At 35.2% G+C, this 20,753-nt stretch overlaps 1 protein-coding gene across 2 annotated transcripts in view; it reads right to left on the reverse strand.

Moving 5' to 3' along the window:
• Positions 1–531: 531 nt before the first annotated feature.
• itga6a (integrin, alpha 6a) overlaps positions 532–20,753 on the reverse strand; it is a 45,165-nt gene continuing 24,943 nt past the window's right edge. Inside the window, exons 14-26 of one of the 2 annotated variants that reach the window (XM_052148833.1) lie at positions 20,556–20,671; positions 18,280–18,439; positions 15,336–15,419; positions 14,910–14,989; positions 14,726–14,803; positions 14,208–14,310; positions 12,856–13,032; positions 11,353–11,454; positions 11,137–11,247; positions 10,945–11,043; positions 4,623–4,748; positions 4,255–4,376; positions 1,546–1,694 (exon numbers count right to left, since the gene is read on the reverse strand). In XM_052148833.1, the coding sequence (XP_052004793.1) occupies positions 4,269–4,376; positions 4,623–4,748; positions 10,945–11,043; positions 11,137–11,247; positions 11,353–11,454; positions 12,856–13,032; positions 14,208–14,310; positions 14,726–14,803; positions 14,910–14,989; positions 15,336–15,419; positions 18,280–18,439; positions 20,556–20,671 (1,344 nt within the window). In that variant the 3' untranslated portion in view covers positions 1,546–1,694; positions 4,255–4,268. Of the gene's footprint in view, positions 1,695–4,254; positions 4,377–4,622; positions 4,749–10,944; positions 11,044–11,136; positions 11,248–11,352; positions 11,455–12,855; positions 13,033–14,207; positions 14,311–14,725; positions 14,804–14,909; positions 14,990–15,335; positions 15,420–18,279; positions 18,440–20,555; positions 20,672–20,753 lie in introns of both variants that reach the window. The other variant, XM_052148831.1, reaches the window with a different exon arrangement.

Consider the following 20,753-nt stretch of genomic DNA (forward strand, 5'->3'; position numbering starts at 1 on the left):
AATAAGACAATTTCTTTAGGCCCCAGGAAAACATATGAAATAAAATTTCTAGTATTTTAAAGGGGTCACGACAATCCTTTGTTTAATATTTAAATGTGTTCCTGGAGGTTCACTTATAATATTAGTAAAGTTTTTTTGCACAAAACAGTCATTCCACCCTCATTTTGACCCTCTGTCAGGAACACTCGGTTTTGGTGCTGCTTCTCCTTTAAGACTTGGTAAATGTCTTGACTGACCTGCTCTCTCTCACTGTTCACCACTACTGGGCGGAGCTACGGAAGTGATGAGGTAAAGTGGGAGTTGATGTGTTGTTGTGGAGATGGTCAGATATAAATGTCTACCACAGTGTGACATCACAATGTAGAGAAAGTTGAATCATTTTGGATGCTGTTTCAACAAACGCTCTTTTCGCAGTGAGGAGGAAGTTTTGAGTTCTGAAACTTACAGTATATTTTTATAGCACAATGATCTCTTACATGTTAAAAGATAAAGGAAAAGTTTAATGCCAACCAACAGAGAGCAACAAAGATAAAACATGCTGATTTGCAAACAAAAGCTGGGAATTTAACTAATTTTATTTTGAAATGACAATTATTTTAATGATCTCCAAATATTCTTATGTAGTGTTATATTACTGCCCCATATTTTAGCAGCAAAACAGTCGAGGACGGGAGAACCCCTGATGAAAAGTTGAAACTGAAGTAAAGAGTAGGGATTTTTAATGTCTCTTTCCAAAAGTTTGCATTATTTTGCATTAACTGAAATGCAAAATAACTCTATTTCCAAGATGTTTAGTAGACAACACTCACATAAAAATGAATGAGGTCATGTGACAACAACACTGCATACTACTGTTTTGGAACGTTTATCGTTGCATGATGCATACTACTGTATTTCACTTACTATTTTATGAAATATAATTATACAGTGTATACTACAGTATTCAGTAGTAAGATAGTATTCCATTGTTCCCGTGGCACAGCTAATACATTTGGGACAAATTGCCACAAACAATGGATAACGAAACAAGTCAATAATAACAAACAATTTTAATGTTCTGTCTTCTGCACACCTGATTATCCATGTCCTGCCTGAGCTTTAGCTGACAGAGCTCTTAACTTTCAATGATATTTACAGTTACTGAAAGGCTTGGAAAAACAATCTTTGGCCAGTCCATGCACAGTAGGCACTATAATACAAAATTACAAGACAAAATAAATAAACTGCATTGTAAAATACTTAAATATTTACAAAGAAAAGTACGTCTTGGCATCTCATGCAACTTCCAAAAATAATGGTTGAGATTTAAAGATGAGACATTGCAGACAAAAGGCCCAGAGATCCAGGAGTTAACTGTCAGTCATACTCCTTAGTTTTCAGAAAAAGCTTCTTTGTGTCAAACGCCTGTGATATTTTGCTCTCGGTGGTCTTAAACACTGCACAGAGGGCGTGTCAGCTTCCTCTGAATCTTTTTCCAACTTGAAATGCCTGATGGTGCCAAACTGTCCACAGTAGATGCAGAGACAGTCTCAAGAGTAGCTCTCATTCTCACTCCATGTGGTCATCCATTGCTTCTTCTCCAGGGGATCTAACATGTCCTTTTCATCTTTTAAGAGATGCGTCTCCTTCCGAATCCTCACTGCGTGATATTTCGGAACGCTGTCATCATATTTGGAACGTTTAAAAAATCCACACTGAGAGAAAAAGAGAACAAAAGACATTAAAAGAACATTAAAACCAAGTAATATTTTTACTCCAAATTTAAACACACTCATGGAAACAAAGGGGTCAAATCATATATATTTTGTTGCTCAATTTATTTCCATGAGCTCCACTTATGATGTTAATAATGTTTTCTGTGCCAAAATAGTAATTCGTTTATTTATTATATAATTATTTAATTGCTATTTTGCACCCTCTCTCCGACTCTTACGTGTTATAAGGAAATTTTTAACTACTGTGCCTTTGAGAAACACAAGCTGTCTGAGCTATAGCGCTGAATGCCGTGCTCCGCTGCTTACACACGAACTGCGGGTTTGCAGTCAAAATAATTCAAAATGGATTAGATAGATAACTGCCCCATCCTTCAATAACAGACTCTTTGCAAGTCTGCATTGCAATTGTGACATTCACTGAACAATCTACACAGAAATGTCTTGGTCAAACTGTTTAAGGAATATTCCGGGTTCAGTACAAGTTAAGCTCAATTGAAAGCATTTGTGGCATAATGTTGATTACCACAAAATGGAACTTACAATGGAAGTGAAAGGTGCAATTTTTAGAGGGTTTAAAGGCAGAAATTTGAAGCTAATAATTTTATAAAAGCACTTGTGGATTATTTGAGCTGTAAAGTTGCTTAAATCGTAATTTTGACCATATTTTTACAGTTTGTTGACATTACATCTTCATGGCATGAAGCTGTAAAATTGGCAATTAGCTTTACACAGAAAAGGTTAGTGTTAAATGAGGAAAGTTTAATCAAAGTCGTTCCTGGCAGTGTGTAGCACCTTCAACTCTGCAGATCCATCTGTAAAATCCCAATATTAGAAACAAGCAGCTTAAGTTCCAGCTTAAGAGCGCATTTGTGCTCCTTCAAGTGTTTGAACGCAAGAATGTAACGCATGTTTGTGTTGTGTGTCTGCTGGATGGTAGTTTTCTTCACTGTATAAACTGTGCGTTGCCCATACAGCTGAAATTTCACTTACTGCCCTCTGGTGTAAACAGGTGGTACTACAAGCTTACATTTCTCAGGAATCTTCCTTATTACGTTCCGGGGCAATGAAATTAATTGCTATAATTTTTTTAACGCGTAATTTTTTGTAAAATTAATCGCGCTGAATTAACGTGTTAAATCGGCAGCCCTAATATATATATATGAATTATGTGTTAAAAAATTATTCAATTATTCAGTTGGCATGAATACAATTATTCATGCCAACTAACATATGACAATTCCACAATTAAAGTTTTTTTCTTTATCTGTTGGAGCAATGCAAGCTGTGAAGTTCATGAAACTTCGCCTTTTTACAAACCGCATCAGTAGGGGGCAGTCAGCACGCCTTAACAAACTTCACAGGCAGCACAGCCACAAAATGAGAGCTGATTGCACACGACCTTGACAGCTGGAAGAAGCACAACAGGATGCAGGAATCTCGAAACGTGATTTTCAAGGTTTCAACTACATTTAACTTGACACATCATCCTAAAAACACACCGGTAACGATCCTGAAACATGTGAGACACTTTAAACTCATTTATCTTACGAATATGTACATAGGCAGACAATTAAAGATAGCAAAGAGGCAAGAACGCCTCCTGTGAGAACTGAATACATTTGACAACCTCGACTGCTAAATAAATTGCTTTCGACTGTACACATATGTTCTATTAAATGGGAATAAAGCAAAATACTGACTTCTAAAGCCACTTTTTCTATTGGATAATCAAAGCTTTACTCTTCTACCACAATAATGTATAGATTTATGAATAGCAGAATTATTATATTATATTTAAATTATCTGAATTATGTTTTATTTATTTTAAATAATCTCTATGTGAGGGCCTTTCCCAGTAAATATTGCTATATGCGATTATCTGCAATTAATTAAATTAATTAATCAGCATGTCATGTAATTAATTTGATTACAATTTTTCATTGATTGACAGCCCTAGTAAAAACTAGGGAACTTAAGCTGCTTGTTTCTAATATTGGGATTTTACAGATGGATCTGCTGAGTGGAAGGTGCTACACACAGCCAGGAACGACTTTGATTAAACTTTCCTCATTTTACTTTTATATCAGTAGTTTTTCTGGGGTCAGTGAATAAATGCTTCTATCCAGCTTTCTCGTCATAAAAATGTTCTGTTTGGAGTTCTGTAGATCTGTATGAAAACATACAGTATGTTTTCAAAGCACCTCAATCTATTTATTTCTCAAAATATCAAGGAAAATGGAATTCCTCATGACATGACCCCTTTAAAAATCACTGTTTTTATAAACTTTGGAGAACAAAGGACAAAGTGAGTGATGGGACATGCTTCACAAAACAGCACAATTAAAAGCACATCCATCGACTGGTCACTGACAAAAAGGCAATGTTAAAAATTCATAACAGCAACAGAGTTTCACACGGTTTGGAAAGAGTGGCTCACACTGTGTCCTTCCCTTCTTTAGTCAAAGCAAAAGCTGAGTTAGTGAACAGTTAGGCCACACATCATGCAGACACGAACTCTGCTGCAGCGATCGTGTTTTACCCCAGTGAAGAGAACTAGGCCTCAGTGGACAGTTTGTCTTTATCTGAGGGTTGAGCGTGTATCTCAGCTTTGTGAAATGCGGCATCGTACTCGTCCTTCTGGGCTCGCTTGAAGAAACCGCACTACAGAGGGGGCAGATTCAGGGTCATTGCAAACACATCATGTTATGTTCCACTAACGTTTGACAACCAGAAAGTTTCCAAATGCTGTTTGTCTTTGTGAACAGAAAATCATTTATAACCCAACAAACTTCTTTTTGTGAAATATTATGCCATTGACATGCTATCAGAAGTCATCTGTTGCAGCTCTAGGACATGATGCTGATGTCTTTGGAGCTCAATGTTTGAGTGTGTGTTTTATGAGCGTACCTTCCACAGTAACAGCACTAGAAGAGCCAGCATTAGGATTCCAGCTAATACAGCCACAAGAATAATCCACCATGGGATGCCTCCGAACTGTGTCACTATCGTCTCTGGGAACACGGTCAGTCTCACCTGCCCATCAGATGCACAGCAAGAAAACATCAATGTTGAGGAAGCAACTTTGAAACGGTAACTTGCAAAAGAACTCATTTAAAGTAGTTAAAGGAATGTTCAGGGTCTCATACAAGTGAAGCTCAATCGATAGGTTTTGTGGCATAGATAAATATATATATGTATATATGGAGTGGAATTGTACTTGCTTGACTTTATTATTATCATTTGCCTTTTTGGTTAAGAAATAAATAAAATAAAACATATGCATACTGATATTAGATGACCATAAAGTGCAGCTATAGGTTTTTAAAGTGTATTAGGTTAAATTTTGCATTTGTCCTGCAAGTTTCTGCATAATTCTGTGTCCTTACGATGCACTTAGCGGTGTGTGATTACTCCAGAGCACCAGTTAATCTACAAGTATTTTCAAGTACTACTTAAGTTACAATGCTTTTGGGAAATGGGCTGCAAAACTAAGATGAATCGTAAGATGGATTCTACGATCTACTTCGGTTTACGATGCTTTTGGGAAATGTGACCCTAGTCTGTTTACACAGCAGTCACAAATTTCATGCTGTATAATGGCAGTCAGGCTACAAGTGCACAGTAGGGCTGGGCGATATGAAATAAATATATTCATCATATTTTTGTTATATTTTGAAGAACAGACAACAGAAAAGCCATAGAAGCGTGTCTCTGATGTGCTGTTTGTTCAGAGGAGTGCAGTGGGAGTCTCGTGGAACACACGTATAGCGGCAGATTCACTTTATAAAGCAGATGTGTAGACAACCTAAATGTGTTCATTATCGTTATTATGTTTACATTTTTAATTGTCTTCATATCTTAATTTGTATTAGTAATTTTCCACCTGTTGGAGACGGATACTTGCGTGATGGCAAAAGGAAGGGTGCTTATATTCGTTATTCTTAAAGCTTTTGCGTTTCGTATGAAGTGTAATTTGAATTTAGAAATATCTTTGGTTTAAGTTTTTTGTGTTTCAATACATACATTACATTTTTAAAGCAAAACCAATAAAGCGAGTATATTCACCGATCCCTTAGCGGGAGGGGTGATGATGTAATCGGATATGGCTATACATATTTTCCAAAAATATGAATATATTTCTTTCATATCGCCCAGCTCTACTGTGCACTTGTAGCCTGACTGCCATCATGCAGCATGCAATTTGTGTCTACCATGTAAATAGACTATTTAAATCATCCATTGGAGAGAGGAAGAAGAGGAGGAGGAAGAAGAGGGAGAATGAATCACTCATTGCACACTCTCACCCTCCTTTGTTAACCATATTTTAATTATTTATTTTGGCCTATTTAAGTTTTAAACTGCAGGGTCACATTACTCACATATGTGTTATTAATTAATCTGTTCAATAAGAACATATCTTTCTGATGCCATTACAATTATGCTTAATAAAACGTTATAATGTATTATGTGTGATGTAAATTTAGATCTATCTTTAGACCTAATTTACACCTATCTTATGATGTGCATAGACTGCGGAGACTTTCTATTAATTTCAATGTGATTTTAAAAAAAAATGCATTTATCCTCTGAAACCGTGTACAATGGCTTTCTAATCGGGCTGCAACTAATGATTATTTTGATAATCAATTAATCTAATGATTATTAGAATGATTATTCGACTATTCGCCGAATATTGCAACGATTAATCATTAGCTCTTAACCGATTATTAAGCTTGTGCCCTGACTTAAAAGGCTGTATTAAACATGCTTACTAACAATAGAGGACAAAATCATCTTTTAAAATTACCTCTAAATGACATTCACTGAATTAAAGGAAAAATAATACTTTAGGTTTAATTCAGTAAAGAAATTAATTGCAAAAAAATCCTATTATCAAGTGTTTTCATCTTGTTTTCCATTTAAAATGATCTAATAATCCTTAAAACAAGATGCATTTACTTGAGAAGCAACATATCAGATATTTAGACTTGCTTTAAGAGGATGTATCTTAAATCCTGCCAAATGCTTAAATGTAAATGTAAATGTAAACTATAAGTGTACTTATTTCACTTGGTTAAGACAAAATATACTTCTATTCAAGCTCTATTCTCTAAAAGCAAGTCTAAATATCTTATATGCTGCTTCTCAGGTGAAAGCCAAGTTTTTAAAGGATTTGTAGATATTTTAAAATATTTGTATTTTTAATCTCAAATATTCTGCAGTATAGCTGCTAAAGTTAATGTACATTGTTTTAAATGAGTTTTAGATATTTATATTGGAAAACAAGCCAAAACATAAATGTATTTTGTTGCAGTGTATAATAGGGTGAAGACTTCCTCTCTCACCTTTCTGTTCACTTCAATCCATCTTTAACTCTTAAAAAACAAACTCTCACTTATTAATAAAGCTGTGTATTGCCAATTTTCTTCACGATAAGAAATGCACAGTGACACAGATATTATGATTCAGTAAGTCATCATGTTATAATCTAGCTGCATTAAGCGTGTGAGCTCGGGGACGAGCGTCCCCGTGACAGAGTGTGCATCAGCCGGATGCAGTTTCAATCTCTCCCCCTTAGATCGGGACATTCACACAACTCATAGAAGAGGTGCTGACCACACAGATAAATGCCAGTTTCGGAGTTTGTAGTTATTTACATGATCTGCTTCTGTATTATTTGAACTTTAATAAAGTTATAATGCTTTAAATATAACTGCATTTAAGATGTAATGCTGGGGCATTTCCTTTAAAGAGCTCCGGCTCCACTTATTCCACAACGAGTGTGCCTCTGAATTTATTTATTTTTTTTCATACTTTGCGATCTACATCACCTGAAGTTGTTTGGGAAGTTTAGTGTTCTGTGTCATTTTTCCTCTCCTCAGTCAGACGTGACCTACAGTGCTGCTCTCACACATCATCATTACAGTTTAATGTGATCTCATGTTTTGTTAAATTACATCAAATGACTATTCGAGAACAAACATTTCTTATGAAATTTTATTTTGTCAGCGTTGTCGATAACATCGACTAATCATTTCAGCCAAACTTTCAAATGATCAAAATATATGATTATAATTTATTAAATGTCCCTTTGTATCTAATAAAGATGCGAGAAAAATATGTGTAGTAATTTATGGACTTAAGAGTGGATCATAGCTCTAGTTCATTTCCAAGCATTTGTATGTGCTACATAGATAACAATGCTTTTGGGAAACGTACTATAGTAAATACATTTTAAGTGCTACTAATTTTCAACTTAGAGCTTCGGGAAACCCAGCCCAAGCATCAGCCATGCCGAGCGGGACTGCGCGAATGTCTGTCTGGTTCTTTCTCCAGAATAAATTCAATTCTTAACAGCTGCAGTATCCGAATCCCAATAATACATTTATGCTGATGTGCCAAAAGATGACAAATGACAATTTATTTGTTGCTGAATCCTAAACTAAAGTATGATTTAACTAAATCATCTACTTCCATTTCTTGCATTGATGAAGCTGCTCGCTCAGCATTCTATTGTTGTGATAATGATGCACTGTTTCTGGTAATTTTGACTTTATTCTTAATATATTACAACTTTAATCTCATAATGCTACAAATTTATTCTCGTAATTTTGACTTCATTCTTGAAATATTGCCATTTTTTTTTCTCCCAATTTGGAATGCCCAATTCCCAATGTGCTCTAAGTCTGGGTGGTGAAGGATGAATCTCAGTTGCCTCCTCATCTGAGACCATCAATCCATATATCTTATCGCGTGGCTTGTTGAACGCCTTACCGCGGTGTGGAGGCGTCACGCTATTCTCCACTGCATCCACACGCAACACACCACACATCCCACTGAGATGCAAGAACCACATTATAGTGACCATGAGGAGGTTACTCCATGTACCTCTCACCTCCCTAGCAACCGGGCCAATTTGGTTGCTTATTAGGAGACCTGACTGGAGTCACTCAGAACGCCCTGGATTCGAACTCGTGACTCCAGTGGTGGTAGTCAACGGCTGTGTCTCGCTTCGAAGGCTGCGTGCTAGATAGGATGCATCCTTTGAAGGCTGTAGTATACTGAGCATCTCAGTATAACGAGGCCTTCGTAAGACAAACAGAAACATAACGTAACATGGTTGCTATGACAGCACGCCACTCTTTAACAAGCGGGAGCGCTTTGAGTGAGAAGGGAACAGAAGTCCCTCTGGAAGGGAATTTTATAATGTACCTCACACATTATATGTATAAAGATATAGATGTATGTATATAGAAAATAGATTTTACAGGAGGACTTTTAGTCTAATACTTTATTTTAATTATATATTTATATAATTATACATATTATATACTCTGCACCATCTACTGAGGTACTCAACACGAATTACCATTCCTTGTGTTTGAACATCATATTTACGGGCAAATTGGCATCATTTTTTTAGACATTTCCATTGAAGCAAAGAATTGTGGGTTGTGAGTGGATACGCCACATGCATCCTCCGAATTCCTGTGGAAGAAGGTCGCATTCTCAATGACATATGTATCCGAAAAATGCGACCTCCAGAGGACGCAGACTTCCAAACGAGACACAGCCAACGTCTTTACTCGCTGAGGCACCCAGGCCCTGAAATATTTAAGCACTTTAATCTCTAGTGATATGACTTTGACTCTATTCTCAAAATGTTATGATTATACTCAAATGTGTGTTTTTTTTTACATGGCACTAAAATTGTGTTGTAGTTTCCGAGCCATATGATTTTTTTTGTGTGTGTGACCAACCAAGAGGTGAGATGTCATTTAGTCATTTTCTTTAAAATACTGAAATTATGTTCTAGAAAAAAAGTAGGTCATTTTAGATTTTTATTGTGATTTCAAGTATCAATCCCATCCATCCCATTCAGAGCAGTCCTTGTCTGCTCTGAAAACAGTAAATGCCTGCCATAAATCTATCACGTTACGTGAGTTTTAAGTACTCATTTTTATCTATTTCTTTTTTACATCTATTTTGCTATTGATTTATACACTGTAATGAAATAATACACTATAATTTCTTTGTTTCAAGGTTTACAGTTAAAAAGCAGTGACACTATGTGTTCCAGCTGATTTCAGTAAGGATAATTGTCTCTGCTTCTCCACTAAGCGCATGAGTGATTAAGACTGAATTTGTGGTCCATATAGTTTCAATAACTTACTTGGATTTATGCATAAACATTTATCACAGTCACACACACACACACACAATCACACTTTATCTCACATTTCGTTTTTACATTGTGAAGGGCTCACATATACAGGATTGTCCACGCTGACTCTAAAGTAACCTAACTATGTAGTTGTACTCATACAGACACTGTTGGACTCCACAACCTCATTACCTGCAGAGAGCAGCTGTCACTCAAGTACAACAAAATACACAGTGACAGTGGGATTGTGCAGATATGCTAGTGAAATATGGCCTTCATTACATATATTTTGTATTTCCATGGGACTTTACTCTTCCTTGTGGAGATGGTTGTCAATACGGAAGAAAAATTCTCTCTATAATATTAAAAACAAATGTACAAGTGTATAAAAAGTGTAAATATACACATGTCTATCCTAGCCGTAATGTGTGGAGCAATGTGGTGTGTGCAGTTTCATTTGCAGCTGTATTTATGGACTCTTTCACGTTATGTATTTTTTTTATGTATTAATGTGAGTGATTTATGCATTTGGAATTATGTAATGTAAAACCATAATTGAGGCTATAATATTTTATTGGAAGCAGATTGTAGAGGGGTAAAAAAAAATATCAAAAAGGTTCTTTATAGCATTATTGAGGTTCTATATAGCACTTTAAAATGAAGATTCTATATGGAACCTTTAAAAAAGGGTTCTATTTAGCACCAAATATCAGAAGAACCCTTATTTGGTACTATTTAGATCAATTTTTCTTAAGACTTCCTTGAAGATTATCAGAAAGAGATGTTCTAGGTGCTATGTGAGAGCTAATGGCCACAAAACAGATATTCTATCACGCTATCAACTATTATCAAATATGATCTATTTGTTGGAAAAATTAGCTTTTTCTCCTGAAACATGTAATTATGTTAGTATCATCACTACTTTTAGTTACTCCAGACCACTGCAACACATTTCATTTGCAAGTTTAATTGAAAACTTTAAACTGTTTTAAAAAATACTAGTTGTGTATGTTGCTTGATTCTAGTATCTCTTTTACACTAGGAAAGTAGATGGCGTTACTGTACCTGTGTCTCAGGATTTTTAAGCACAATGTTCTTTGCAGACACATCCAGACTTATGGAGGCTTTCACCATTATATCAAGGTAATTGTAGGAGGCATAATCCTGTTTTAAAGAGGAGATATTGATCGTTTTAATAGATGTATTAGATTCTATTTCAAATAACCAAAATAAGCACTATTTAAGTGTTTTTCTTACTTCAAGAAAGGTTGAATTCCACAGCCGAGATTTCAAAAGGATGACTGCACTGCTGTCCAAGCCCTGTAGAGGACACTTTATCTCCACACATTTGGCATCACCTGTGCACGACTAAGAAGAGATCAAGACTTTAAGTTCACTTCAAGAAGCAGTTTTGGACCTATCATTCATAAAACACAAAATTAATCACAAATAGAAATGAGTAAATCCCATTACCAGAGTCTTGTGTTTGCGTTTGTCAGTGAAGAGAGATATTTTACTCCCTTCAAACGAACTTCTCTCCTCCAGCTCTCGTTTTCTCCTAGTTACTGTCGACTCCTGAAAATATGGCAGACTCGTGTCGTTATTTAGTTTGGTATCAATCTTTGCCAGAGGTGTTAAGGCCTCCTGGTGTTCAGGTAGTACTGAATTATATATTAGAGAAATAAGTCACAAGAGAACAGGGAAAATGTAAAATCTTTTTTTAGAAACATATTTTTATTCTGTGGCTTTTGAATAGATCATTGAATAGGTTGAAGCGGATTCATATATGATGTTGTATTTAAATGCTTTTACTTATTTTATTATGTTTTATATTTAATTTTAAATAAGTTTTGATATATTTTGTTTGTTTGACCTGTAAAGCACATTGGCTCATCTTCTGTTGTTTTTAAATGTGCTCTATAAATAAAGGTTGACTTGACTTTGACAGTGATTATTCCACAGTTTTGGGGCAGAATTATTAAAACAGAGGCAACAGCAATATGTTAAAAAAACACCAATAATTAATAAAAACATTTAAATGACTACCAATAATAATCAGGTTATTAGTATTTTGATATACAGGATACAATTCATTAGTTGAACTGTAAATTGTTACATGTGACCCGGTTCACATTTCTGGGTTTGCAGCTGTGTTTGAAACCCCATCGCAACAGTGCTGAAGTTAATACCAGGGTAATATAACACAAACTGGAGTGATATAAATGCACATTAAATGATTCAGGTTCAATACAAGTTAAGCTCAATTAACATCATTTGCTGCATATTGTTGATTTCTACAAAATAGTAAACAACAAATTTTCAACTCATTATTATTATTATAAAAAAAGAAGGTAAAATCTGGGTGACAGTGAGGCACTTACAATGGAAGTGAATGGGGGCCAATTTGTAAATGTTAAAAATAATCACTGTTTTAAACGTATAGCTATAAGACATAAACAATATGCGTGTTTACATGATTTTAGAGTGATAAAAGATTTCTGTGTAAAGTTATATTCAATATTACAATCCGTTGCCATGACGATGCAACCCTGTAATCTCAGTATTGGATATAACTTCTTATAAACACAAATAATGTTTATGTCTTGTGGCTATACATTTGAAACTGTGTAAATGTTAGTCTAAATGCATTTCTGGAACCTTTTTTTTTTTTTAACGACATTTTTGGTGGTAATCAACATTTTGTCAAAAATGTTGTTGATTGAGCTTAACTTGTACTGAATCTGGAATATTCCTTAATCAATACGTTTGCTTGATTTACTGTACTAAATTAAGGTGGAAATGCATCATCACAATCAGTGAAAGAGATTTACTGCCAAGCAATGGAACAAATTAATGTAGCATTCGGTTACAGATGTGGATTTACTGGCTATTTTACAACGGGTTTGCGTATTTACGTATTTTCATATTTGACCAGTTTTAAAACATATGAGGATAAGTTGGGAGTCTGTTTATTACCTCATTCAGTCTGAGAGGGTTTATCTCACTCTCAGGTGAACAGGTGACTAACTGCAGATCTTTAGTGCTAATCTTCATCAGATACAGCAGCCATTTCCCCAAGGGACTCTCTTTAGGCCACTGGATGTTCAGGAAAGCAGTTCCAAATGACTTCAGAGGCTTTCCCAAGTTAATCACCTGCAACAAACACAAAATCAGCTGACTTGGTACTTAAAGTCAGTACTTTAATGCCTGAAGTAGAAAAGGCTTATTATTTGGGCTGTTGATTTACCAAGTTAATTCAGTGCAACTAATTATATATATATATATAACATGTTAAAGATAAGTAACACCACTAATAATAACCCGGACCATTTAAGCTTGAAGTACCACCTTCACATTTTTATGATTCTCAGTCAGCAGGGGGCAGTCAGTGCGACAGCAGCTGTATGTATAAAGGCAACAAACCACACTTATGGGGTTTTTCCACTGCACGGTACAGCTCGACTCAACTCGCTTTTTGGGGGTTTCCCACTGTGGATAGTACCTGGTTCCCTGTACTTTTTTTAGTACCAGCTCAGTCGAGGTTCCAAGTGATCCGAGCCGATGCTAAATGTGACGTCAAAACCCTGCAGATCAGTGATTGATCAGAGATAATTGTCATTACCTGCGTCATTGTTATAAGCTAGATGGCAGGTTAGCTTACCCTCGTGCGTCCTCTTTGAGCTAACACAGTGATGTCCTCGACTGCGCTTTGGTATACGATTTCCCAAACTCTCCTGTTTTTTGTTTTTTGCTGTATTTTGTTTTGCTGCCGTCAGCCTCTTTTGAAACAAAGTTTGTTGTCTTGCTGTGAAAAACAGCCACATGCCGAGAATCAACAACACCATTCATTCATTGCGCCTTTGCTGTGTGTTTGTGTCGCGTTTAAGATGATGTCACGGCAGTAGAGGCGGCATAACTATGATGATCATCCTATAATCCCACCCACGTGGAAGCGGCACTCAACTGCAATGGGAATGCAAGCTCAGAAAAGTAAAGCGAGTAGAGTCAAGTCGAGGCTAACCGTAATGTGCAGTGGAGAAGTGCCATTACTGACAGCAGACAGCGCAAGAGGAGGACATGTTCTTGCATTCAAATGCAGTGCGACGGAGCACAACTCCTTGTCAAACTATGTTTAACTCGACACACAGCGTCCTGAAAATGCAGTTTGACGTGTTGCAACCAAAGTGAGATGCTCCAAAAATGTCCTTCTGACGCAAGTGCACACATACTCATCCTTAGAAAAGCACTGATAAAAATTATATTTCGGACAGATTGACTAATTTGATGACTGCATATTACTGATTCTTAAGAATTATTTAAACATTTACTCTGAATTCATATTCAATCAAGCTGCCAACTTCCTCCTCTGTCTTCATGGCACTCTCTCCTCTGACTTCACCTCCAAAATAGACCTGAGAGGGCTTGGCCAACCTGATAACGACACAACAATCAAATACAAACATGACATGTGAATTGATGTTACACTACTAATGTGTGTAGAGTCAATCCCAGGTACGTGCATGATGGTGGTTTGCTTCTCAGTAATTATTAGCAACTGCTTTTAACCTGGGGTTAAGTGTTTTGCTCAAGAGGATGATGTCGATAGTTCAGGTTAATTTCAGTAATTGAAACTGATAATTGACCTTGAAACCATTGCTACTGAAGAATCCTTTATCATAAAGGTACAGCCAGTCCAACAATGACATGAACTGCACAAAAACTGAAACTACTTAAATGTAATGAATGCATAATATTACTTTGATGAATTTGTGTTAGTACCATTGACATCTAAGCACGTCCTGGTGATTCCTAATGATCAAATGAGAAATAAAATGAAAATGCGTACCCTTGTACAGAAAGTAGAAGTTCAATCACCACCTTGGCTCTGGCCTTTATTTTGCCCATGCCCTCCTGTGAACTCGTTCTGTAGAAGATTTATATGAATTATATGGTGCCATTTTGATTAATACAACATTTCAAAACCAATACTGTTTTTATTTTGCAGAGAAAACTTTTGAGATTAGATTTACGTTTCCAGCTGAAGGACGATCTCCACATCTTTGGTGTTGAGAGAGATCTTGCCAGTGCTCAGTATGATATAGAACGTTACCTACAAAAATATTTATAAGATATAATAATAATGGCTTTTTCAGCCATCTTGGTTCCAGAAGTATTTTTTCCATTCATTTTTTCCATTCATGGGTAGAGTAATTCTTAAACAGGAATTCCACTATTCAAAATGATTTTTTTTTCAAACTAAAGTTAAATTACACAGACTGATGGCTCAATAGGAGTATATATATATATATCATCTGTCTTTAAAGGTTTACGAGTTGTTAATTGTTAATAATCAATTCCTCTATGGAAGAAATAAATGGGATTTTTACTTCCAGAACCAGACTGTTGTGCTCCATAAACGAAATGTGAGAATAAAGCATCTTTGAAGAATGACTGACCTCTGAATCTCGTTTAAATGGGTTTCCCAGCTCACAGTCTGCCAGAGAGCCATTCTGATTGGCTACACAGATCACATGCTTATCCTATGGGACGACAGGGAATCAGATAAACATCATTACAGCATGTAAGTTAGATCATTGGACTATTACTTAAGGGTTTTTAAGGGCTTAATAGTAGGTCTCCAGAAGGGAGGTTTCCTATTTTGAGGACTTTATAGTATGAACCACCTGTAACTGAAAAAAAAAAAGAGAACATGAAACTTTCATGGAATTATTTAATAAAAAATTTACAAATTTTATTTTTGTAGTGATATAATAAAAACAAAAAATATGGCTGCAAACAGCAATTTTGGGGTCCAAGCAGTTTGGAAAAGCAGAGAAACACAGCCCTGATTTGGAAAGGGCAAAGTAATTTCATTACTAAATACTCTAGTTACTTTATGGAATGATGTTTCCTGAATAACAAGGATTCATAAAACTTCCTTTCCGTCCACCATTGTGAGTTTTCCAAAAACGTTCTTCTTTGAACTCCTTGGACCATTGGTCCAAATCGGAATTTGCCATGTATCATCTAAAGACCCTCAAGATAAAAATGTTGACAAAAAGAATTATGATTAATGAAATAATTTAAAAAATATACGTCAATACATTTTTGGGCAGTGGCCCAAAGTCCTGGACCAAATTTATACTAGTATGTCTTTAACTAGTAACTACTATGTACTTAAGCATTTGATACAATGTACAGTGCTGTGGAAAAGTATTTGCCCTCATCCTGATTTCTTCTATTTTGGTGTTTTTATAAATTGTTTTAGTTCTTATAACAGATACAACATAAAACAATGGCAATCTGAGTAAACACAAAATAAAGTTTTCCTAATTTTTTTTTATTGAAGCAAAAAAGTTACCCAGTACCTTCATCACCCATGTGAAAATCTAACTGCCCCCTTAAATTTAATAGCTGGTTGTTCCACTTTTGGCAACCAAATGCTTCTGATAACTGGAGATCAGTCTTTCACAACACTGTGGTGGAATTTTGGCCCACTTTTCTTTACAGAACTGCTTTTGTTCAGCCACATTGGAGGATTTTCGAGAATTAACTGCCCATTTATGATCCTGCCACAGTATCTCAATCGTGTTCAAGTCAGGACTTTGTCTAGGCTAATCCAAAACTTTAATTATAATTCTTTTGATCCATTCAGAGGTGGACTTGCTCCTATGCTTTGGATCATTGTCTTACTGCAGAATCCAGCTGCATTTTAGCTCCAACTCACAGACTGATGACCAGATGTTCCCCTTTAGGATTTTCTGGTAGAGAGCAGAATTACTGTTCCCTCAATTATTGCAAGTCATCCTGAAGCAACAAAGCATCCCCAAACCATCACACTACCACCAACATGCTTGTTTGTATGTATGATGTTCTTTTTGTGGAATTCTGTGTTTGATTTATGAAAAATGTTTTCACTTTCGACTCATCAGTCCATAGAACATTCTCCCAAAAGGTTTGAGAAACATCAAGGTGTGTTTTGGCAAAATTCAGATGAGCCTTAATGTTCTTCTGGGTTAGCAGTGGGTTCACATCGCCACACTTCTATGGATGGCATTTTGGCCAGTGTCTTTCTGACAGCCATGAACAGTGACCTTCATTGATGCTAGAGTGGCCTGCAGTTCCTTGGATGTTGTCCTTGGCTTTTTTGTGACTTCCTGGATGTCGTTTTCATAGTGCTCTTGGAGGAATTTTGGAAGGTCGGACACTTCTGGGAAGGTTCACTACTGTGCAAGTTTTCCCAGACTTATTTACCTCAATCATCTTTTTCCTCATAATTTCTGGAGTTTCTTTCGAACTTGGCATAGTGTGCTACTGAGTGAGACCTTTTAGCTAACATCATTCTGCTGATTTATATTTAGGTGTTGATTTGATTGAACAGGGCTGACAGTAATCAGGTCTGGGTGTGTCTAGTCCAGCTGAACCCCAATATGAATGCAGTTTCATAGATTTGGGGATTTAGTGACTAAGGGGGCAAATAATTTTTCACACAGGCCCAGTTGGTATTGGATAACTTATTTTGCTTCAATAAATAACATTATCATACATTTTTGAAACAATTTAGTATGAAATATACACAAAAACAGAAGAAATCAGGATGGGGCAAATACTTTTCCACAGCACTGTACTAATTCTGTAAATATGTGTTGTTGCATTGTACTTACATTTGAAGTACCTGTATTTCATTACATCTATAGTTACACTGTTAACCTTATCTTCTAACCCTAACCCAACCCTTACCCTAAAACCTAACTCTAACCCTTCTTCCCCTAACCCTACCTGTACCTCAACCTCAGTAGCAGCACATGTGAATCTTGTGAGAATTTTGTAGAACAAAATGTAGTTACACAACACGTAATAAGTCTTGATAACTATAATTACTGTATGTATTTCAATGTTTGTACAAGGTGGTTAAAGACACCTAATATAAAGTGGGACCAAAGTCTCTTATTGACATCTGATTTTAAAGAATTATATTTTTTGTGTGTCATATGGTCAAATGTCCCATATGGTTGCAAAGATATTAGCTAAAATGTTCATCACTTATTATAGCGCCACCTAGTGTAGAATGTGTGTGTGTGCACTTAAGTAATAGGTGGGATTTGGGACCATCCTACCAAATTTGGTGTCTCTAGGACTTACATACAGTATATGAGTGAAATAAATTATACAAAATATTAGAGCCTATTTTCAAGTTTTATGCATTTTGTTTTCATAGCAAAATTCTATCAAATTGAAAAGATTACTTAATTCAATTTGATGAAATTTTGCAATGAAATTGAAATGAGTAAAACTTAAACTATATATATATATATATATATATTTTTTTTTTAGAAAAGAGTGCTACAAAGACTCACGTTTAAGACAGATTACAGTGTTTTAAATGTGTGATGCACTCACAGTAGTTCTCAGAGATCTGAATCCAGAGTATGACAGTGATTCATCAAACTGTCCCATCAGTTTAGCTTCATGGGCGTCATCTCCATTCCTGTTCCTCACCGTCACCTCCAGAGCGATGTCTTTCTGATCACTCAGAGAAATCACTGGAACTCCATTCTCCCTAACAGACAGTTTTGTCTCATTACCAAATAATTATGTAGGAACAAGAGAAAACATGGGAACCGTTCATGTCTTAGCCTGAAATAATATGGATGCTTTTTAAGAGCTCTACAATCCCTCAAAATACTTTTAGGCAATTTTATTGCAATGTTGTGTTTCATAGATCAATCATTATTATGTATTTCACAGTCTAACATTGTTAAATGGATCAATAACGTGGCGCTAATTTTTTGGGTCAATTACGTTTTTCAAAATAAATTGAAAATGCAATTACTACTTGAAAACACTATGATGAACACATTTTTAATTTCAAAGTTATTTAGATATTTTTTTCTGGGGTTCAAAGTCACAACAGTTTAAGCAGCGGAGACCATATTTATTTATATATATATTAGGGCTGTCAATCGATTATAATTTTTAATCAAATTAATTACATGGTGTCCCGATTAATTAATCACGATTAATCGCATTTAATCGCATATACAAATATTTGCAGAGAAAGCCCCTCATATAACAATAATTCAATATATAATGATGAAATAATTATACATAGTTATCTTTTAATATTTAAAAATATATATATATATATATATATATATATATATATATATATATATATATATCAGATAATTAAAATGCATTACATTCCTGTAGCAGAAGAGTTCATCATTGATAAGACAAAACAAAAAGCAGCTTTAGAATACAATGTATTGTTTAATACCATATTATTGATCATAAGTCAATCATTGGGATACAGTTCACAGCAATCCATTTCACAAGTGAATTTGTGAATCAGTTGGAGATTTATTATGAGGGCTTGTTTAAGGACCCGTCGATCTACACCTGCGTCAGACATGCTTGTGTAGCATCTCGGGTTCATTGCGTCATAAACATAAAATGTTTAGTTCACTGTGTTAAGTTAAATATAGTTCAATAATCAATCTTTAAACACATATTGAGATCTCTTAGTTCGCATTTGCGCTCCAAGTGTTTTGAACATAATAACGTAACGCATGTTTGTGTTGTGTGTCTGCTGAATGTTGTTTTCTTCACTGTATAAACTGTGCGTTGCCCATACAGCTGAAATTTCACTTACTGCCCTCTGGAGTAAACAGTTCGTATTACAAGCTTACATTTCTCAGGAATCTTCCATTGCGATTAATTGCGTAAATTTAAATCGACAGCTTTAATATAATATATATATGAATCTGTAAAAAGAAACTTTGGCATGACTATTTTGCTATATTTTTATTTGTATTATTTTTATAATTATTATTTATTATTAATATTATTTTTAATAAAAATGATGAAATATGATTCATTATTAAATATTATTACAAAAAATTTTTTTCCATCAAATCAAAGTCAGCTGATGTAACCAAAATGTGACAAAAAACAAGCAAACAAAAAAAAGACCCCTTTAGATTCTCAAGATTGCTTCTGAAGTTTTTTTGTTTTGTTTATATATTTATTTTTACATTAGATATTTTGACATTTTTACAAAAAAGCACATTTTGTTCAGGTCAAATAAAGTAACCCTAACAAACCTCCTTGATACTTTATAAGAGTTGCTCATAAATTATGCTAAATGTAAAAAAAATATGGTTGGAAACTTTTTTAAATAAATTATTAATTTTTGTAAATTCACATGTATTCAAGGTGCAAGGAAAGTATTTGGTTAAACAACTTTATTTTTAAAAGCCATTCATTTTTCATTTTGTATTTTTATTTGAGCAAATATAAACCAACAAGAACACAAATATTACATTCCTACGAACTTGACACATTTTGTGAGTTCGAATCCAAGGCGAGCTGAGTGACTCAGGATAGGTCTCCTAAGCAACCAAACCATCAATATGCCCTGGATTCGAACTCGCGACTCCAGGGGTGGTAGTCAAAGTCTTTACTCGCTGAGCTACCTTTAAGATTTTTTAATTCTCTAATAAACAAGCTCTCTGACTGTAGATTTCCGGAGGTCAGGAAAAGGTTCAACCTACATTAAATGCTGTGATCTGTGTTTGATTCAAGACTGCATGTTTTAATGCATGTATATGGGGTTTGTTAAGCATGTTTTAGTAAGTTTAGTAGTGTGTGATGTTTTGTTGAGGAATACATACAGAGGAAGAGGAGGGAACACGTCCTGGTTGGTCTCTCTGTAGCAGAACCTGTACTGCAGATATAAGTTACTCTGACAGATGTTGTCAGTGCCACAACCCTCCTTCAGGAAGTTCACCTGGGCCAGCAACATAGTAAATCAAGTCATTTTATGTTTATTATATTTTTTCATTCAAATATTTGCAATAATTTTTATGCAT

Source organism: Xyrauchen texanus, chromosome 18 (assembly GCF_025860055.1).
Source record: "Xyrauchen texanus isolate HMW12.3.18 chromosome 18, RBS_HiC_50CHRs, whole genome shotgun sequence".
NCBI classification, from domain to species: Eukaryota; Metazoa; Chordata; class Actinopteri; order Cypriniformes; family Catostomidae; genus Xyrauchen; species Xyrauchen texanus.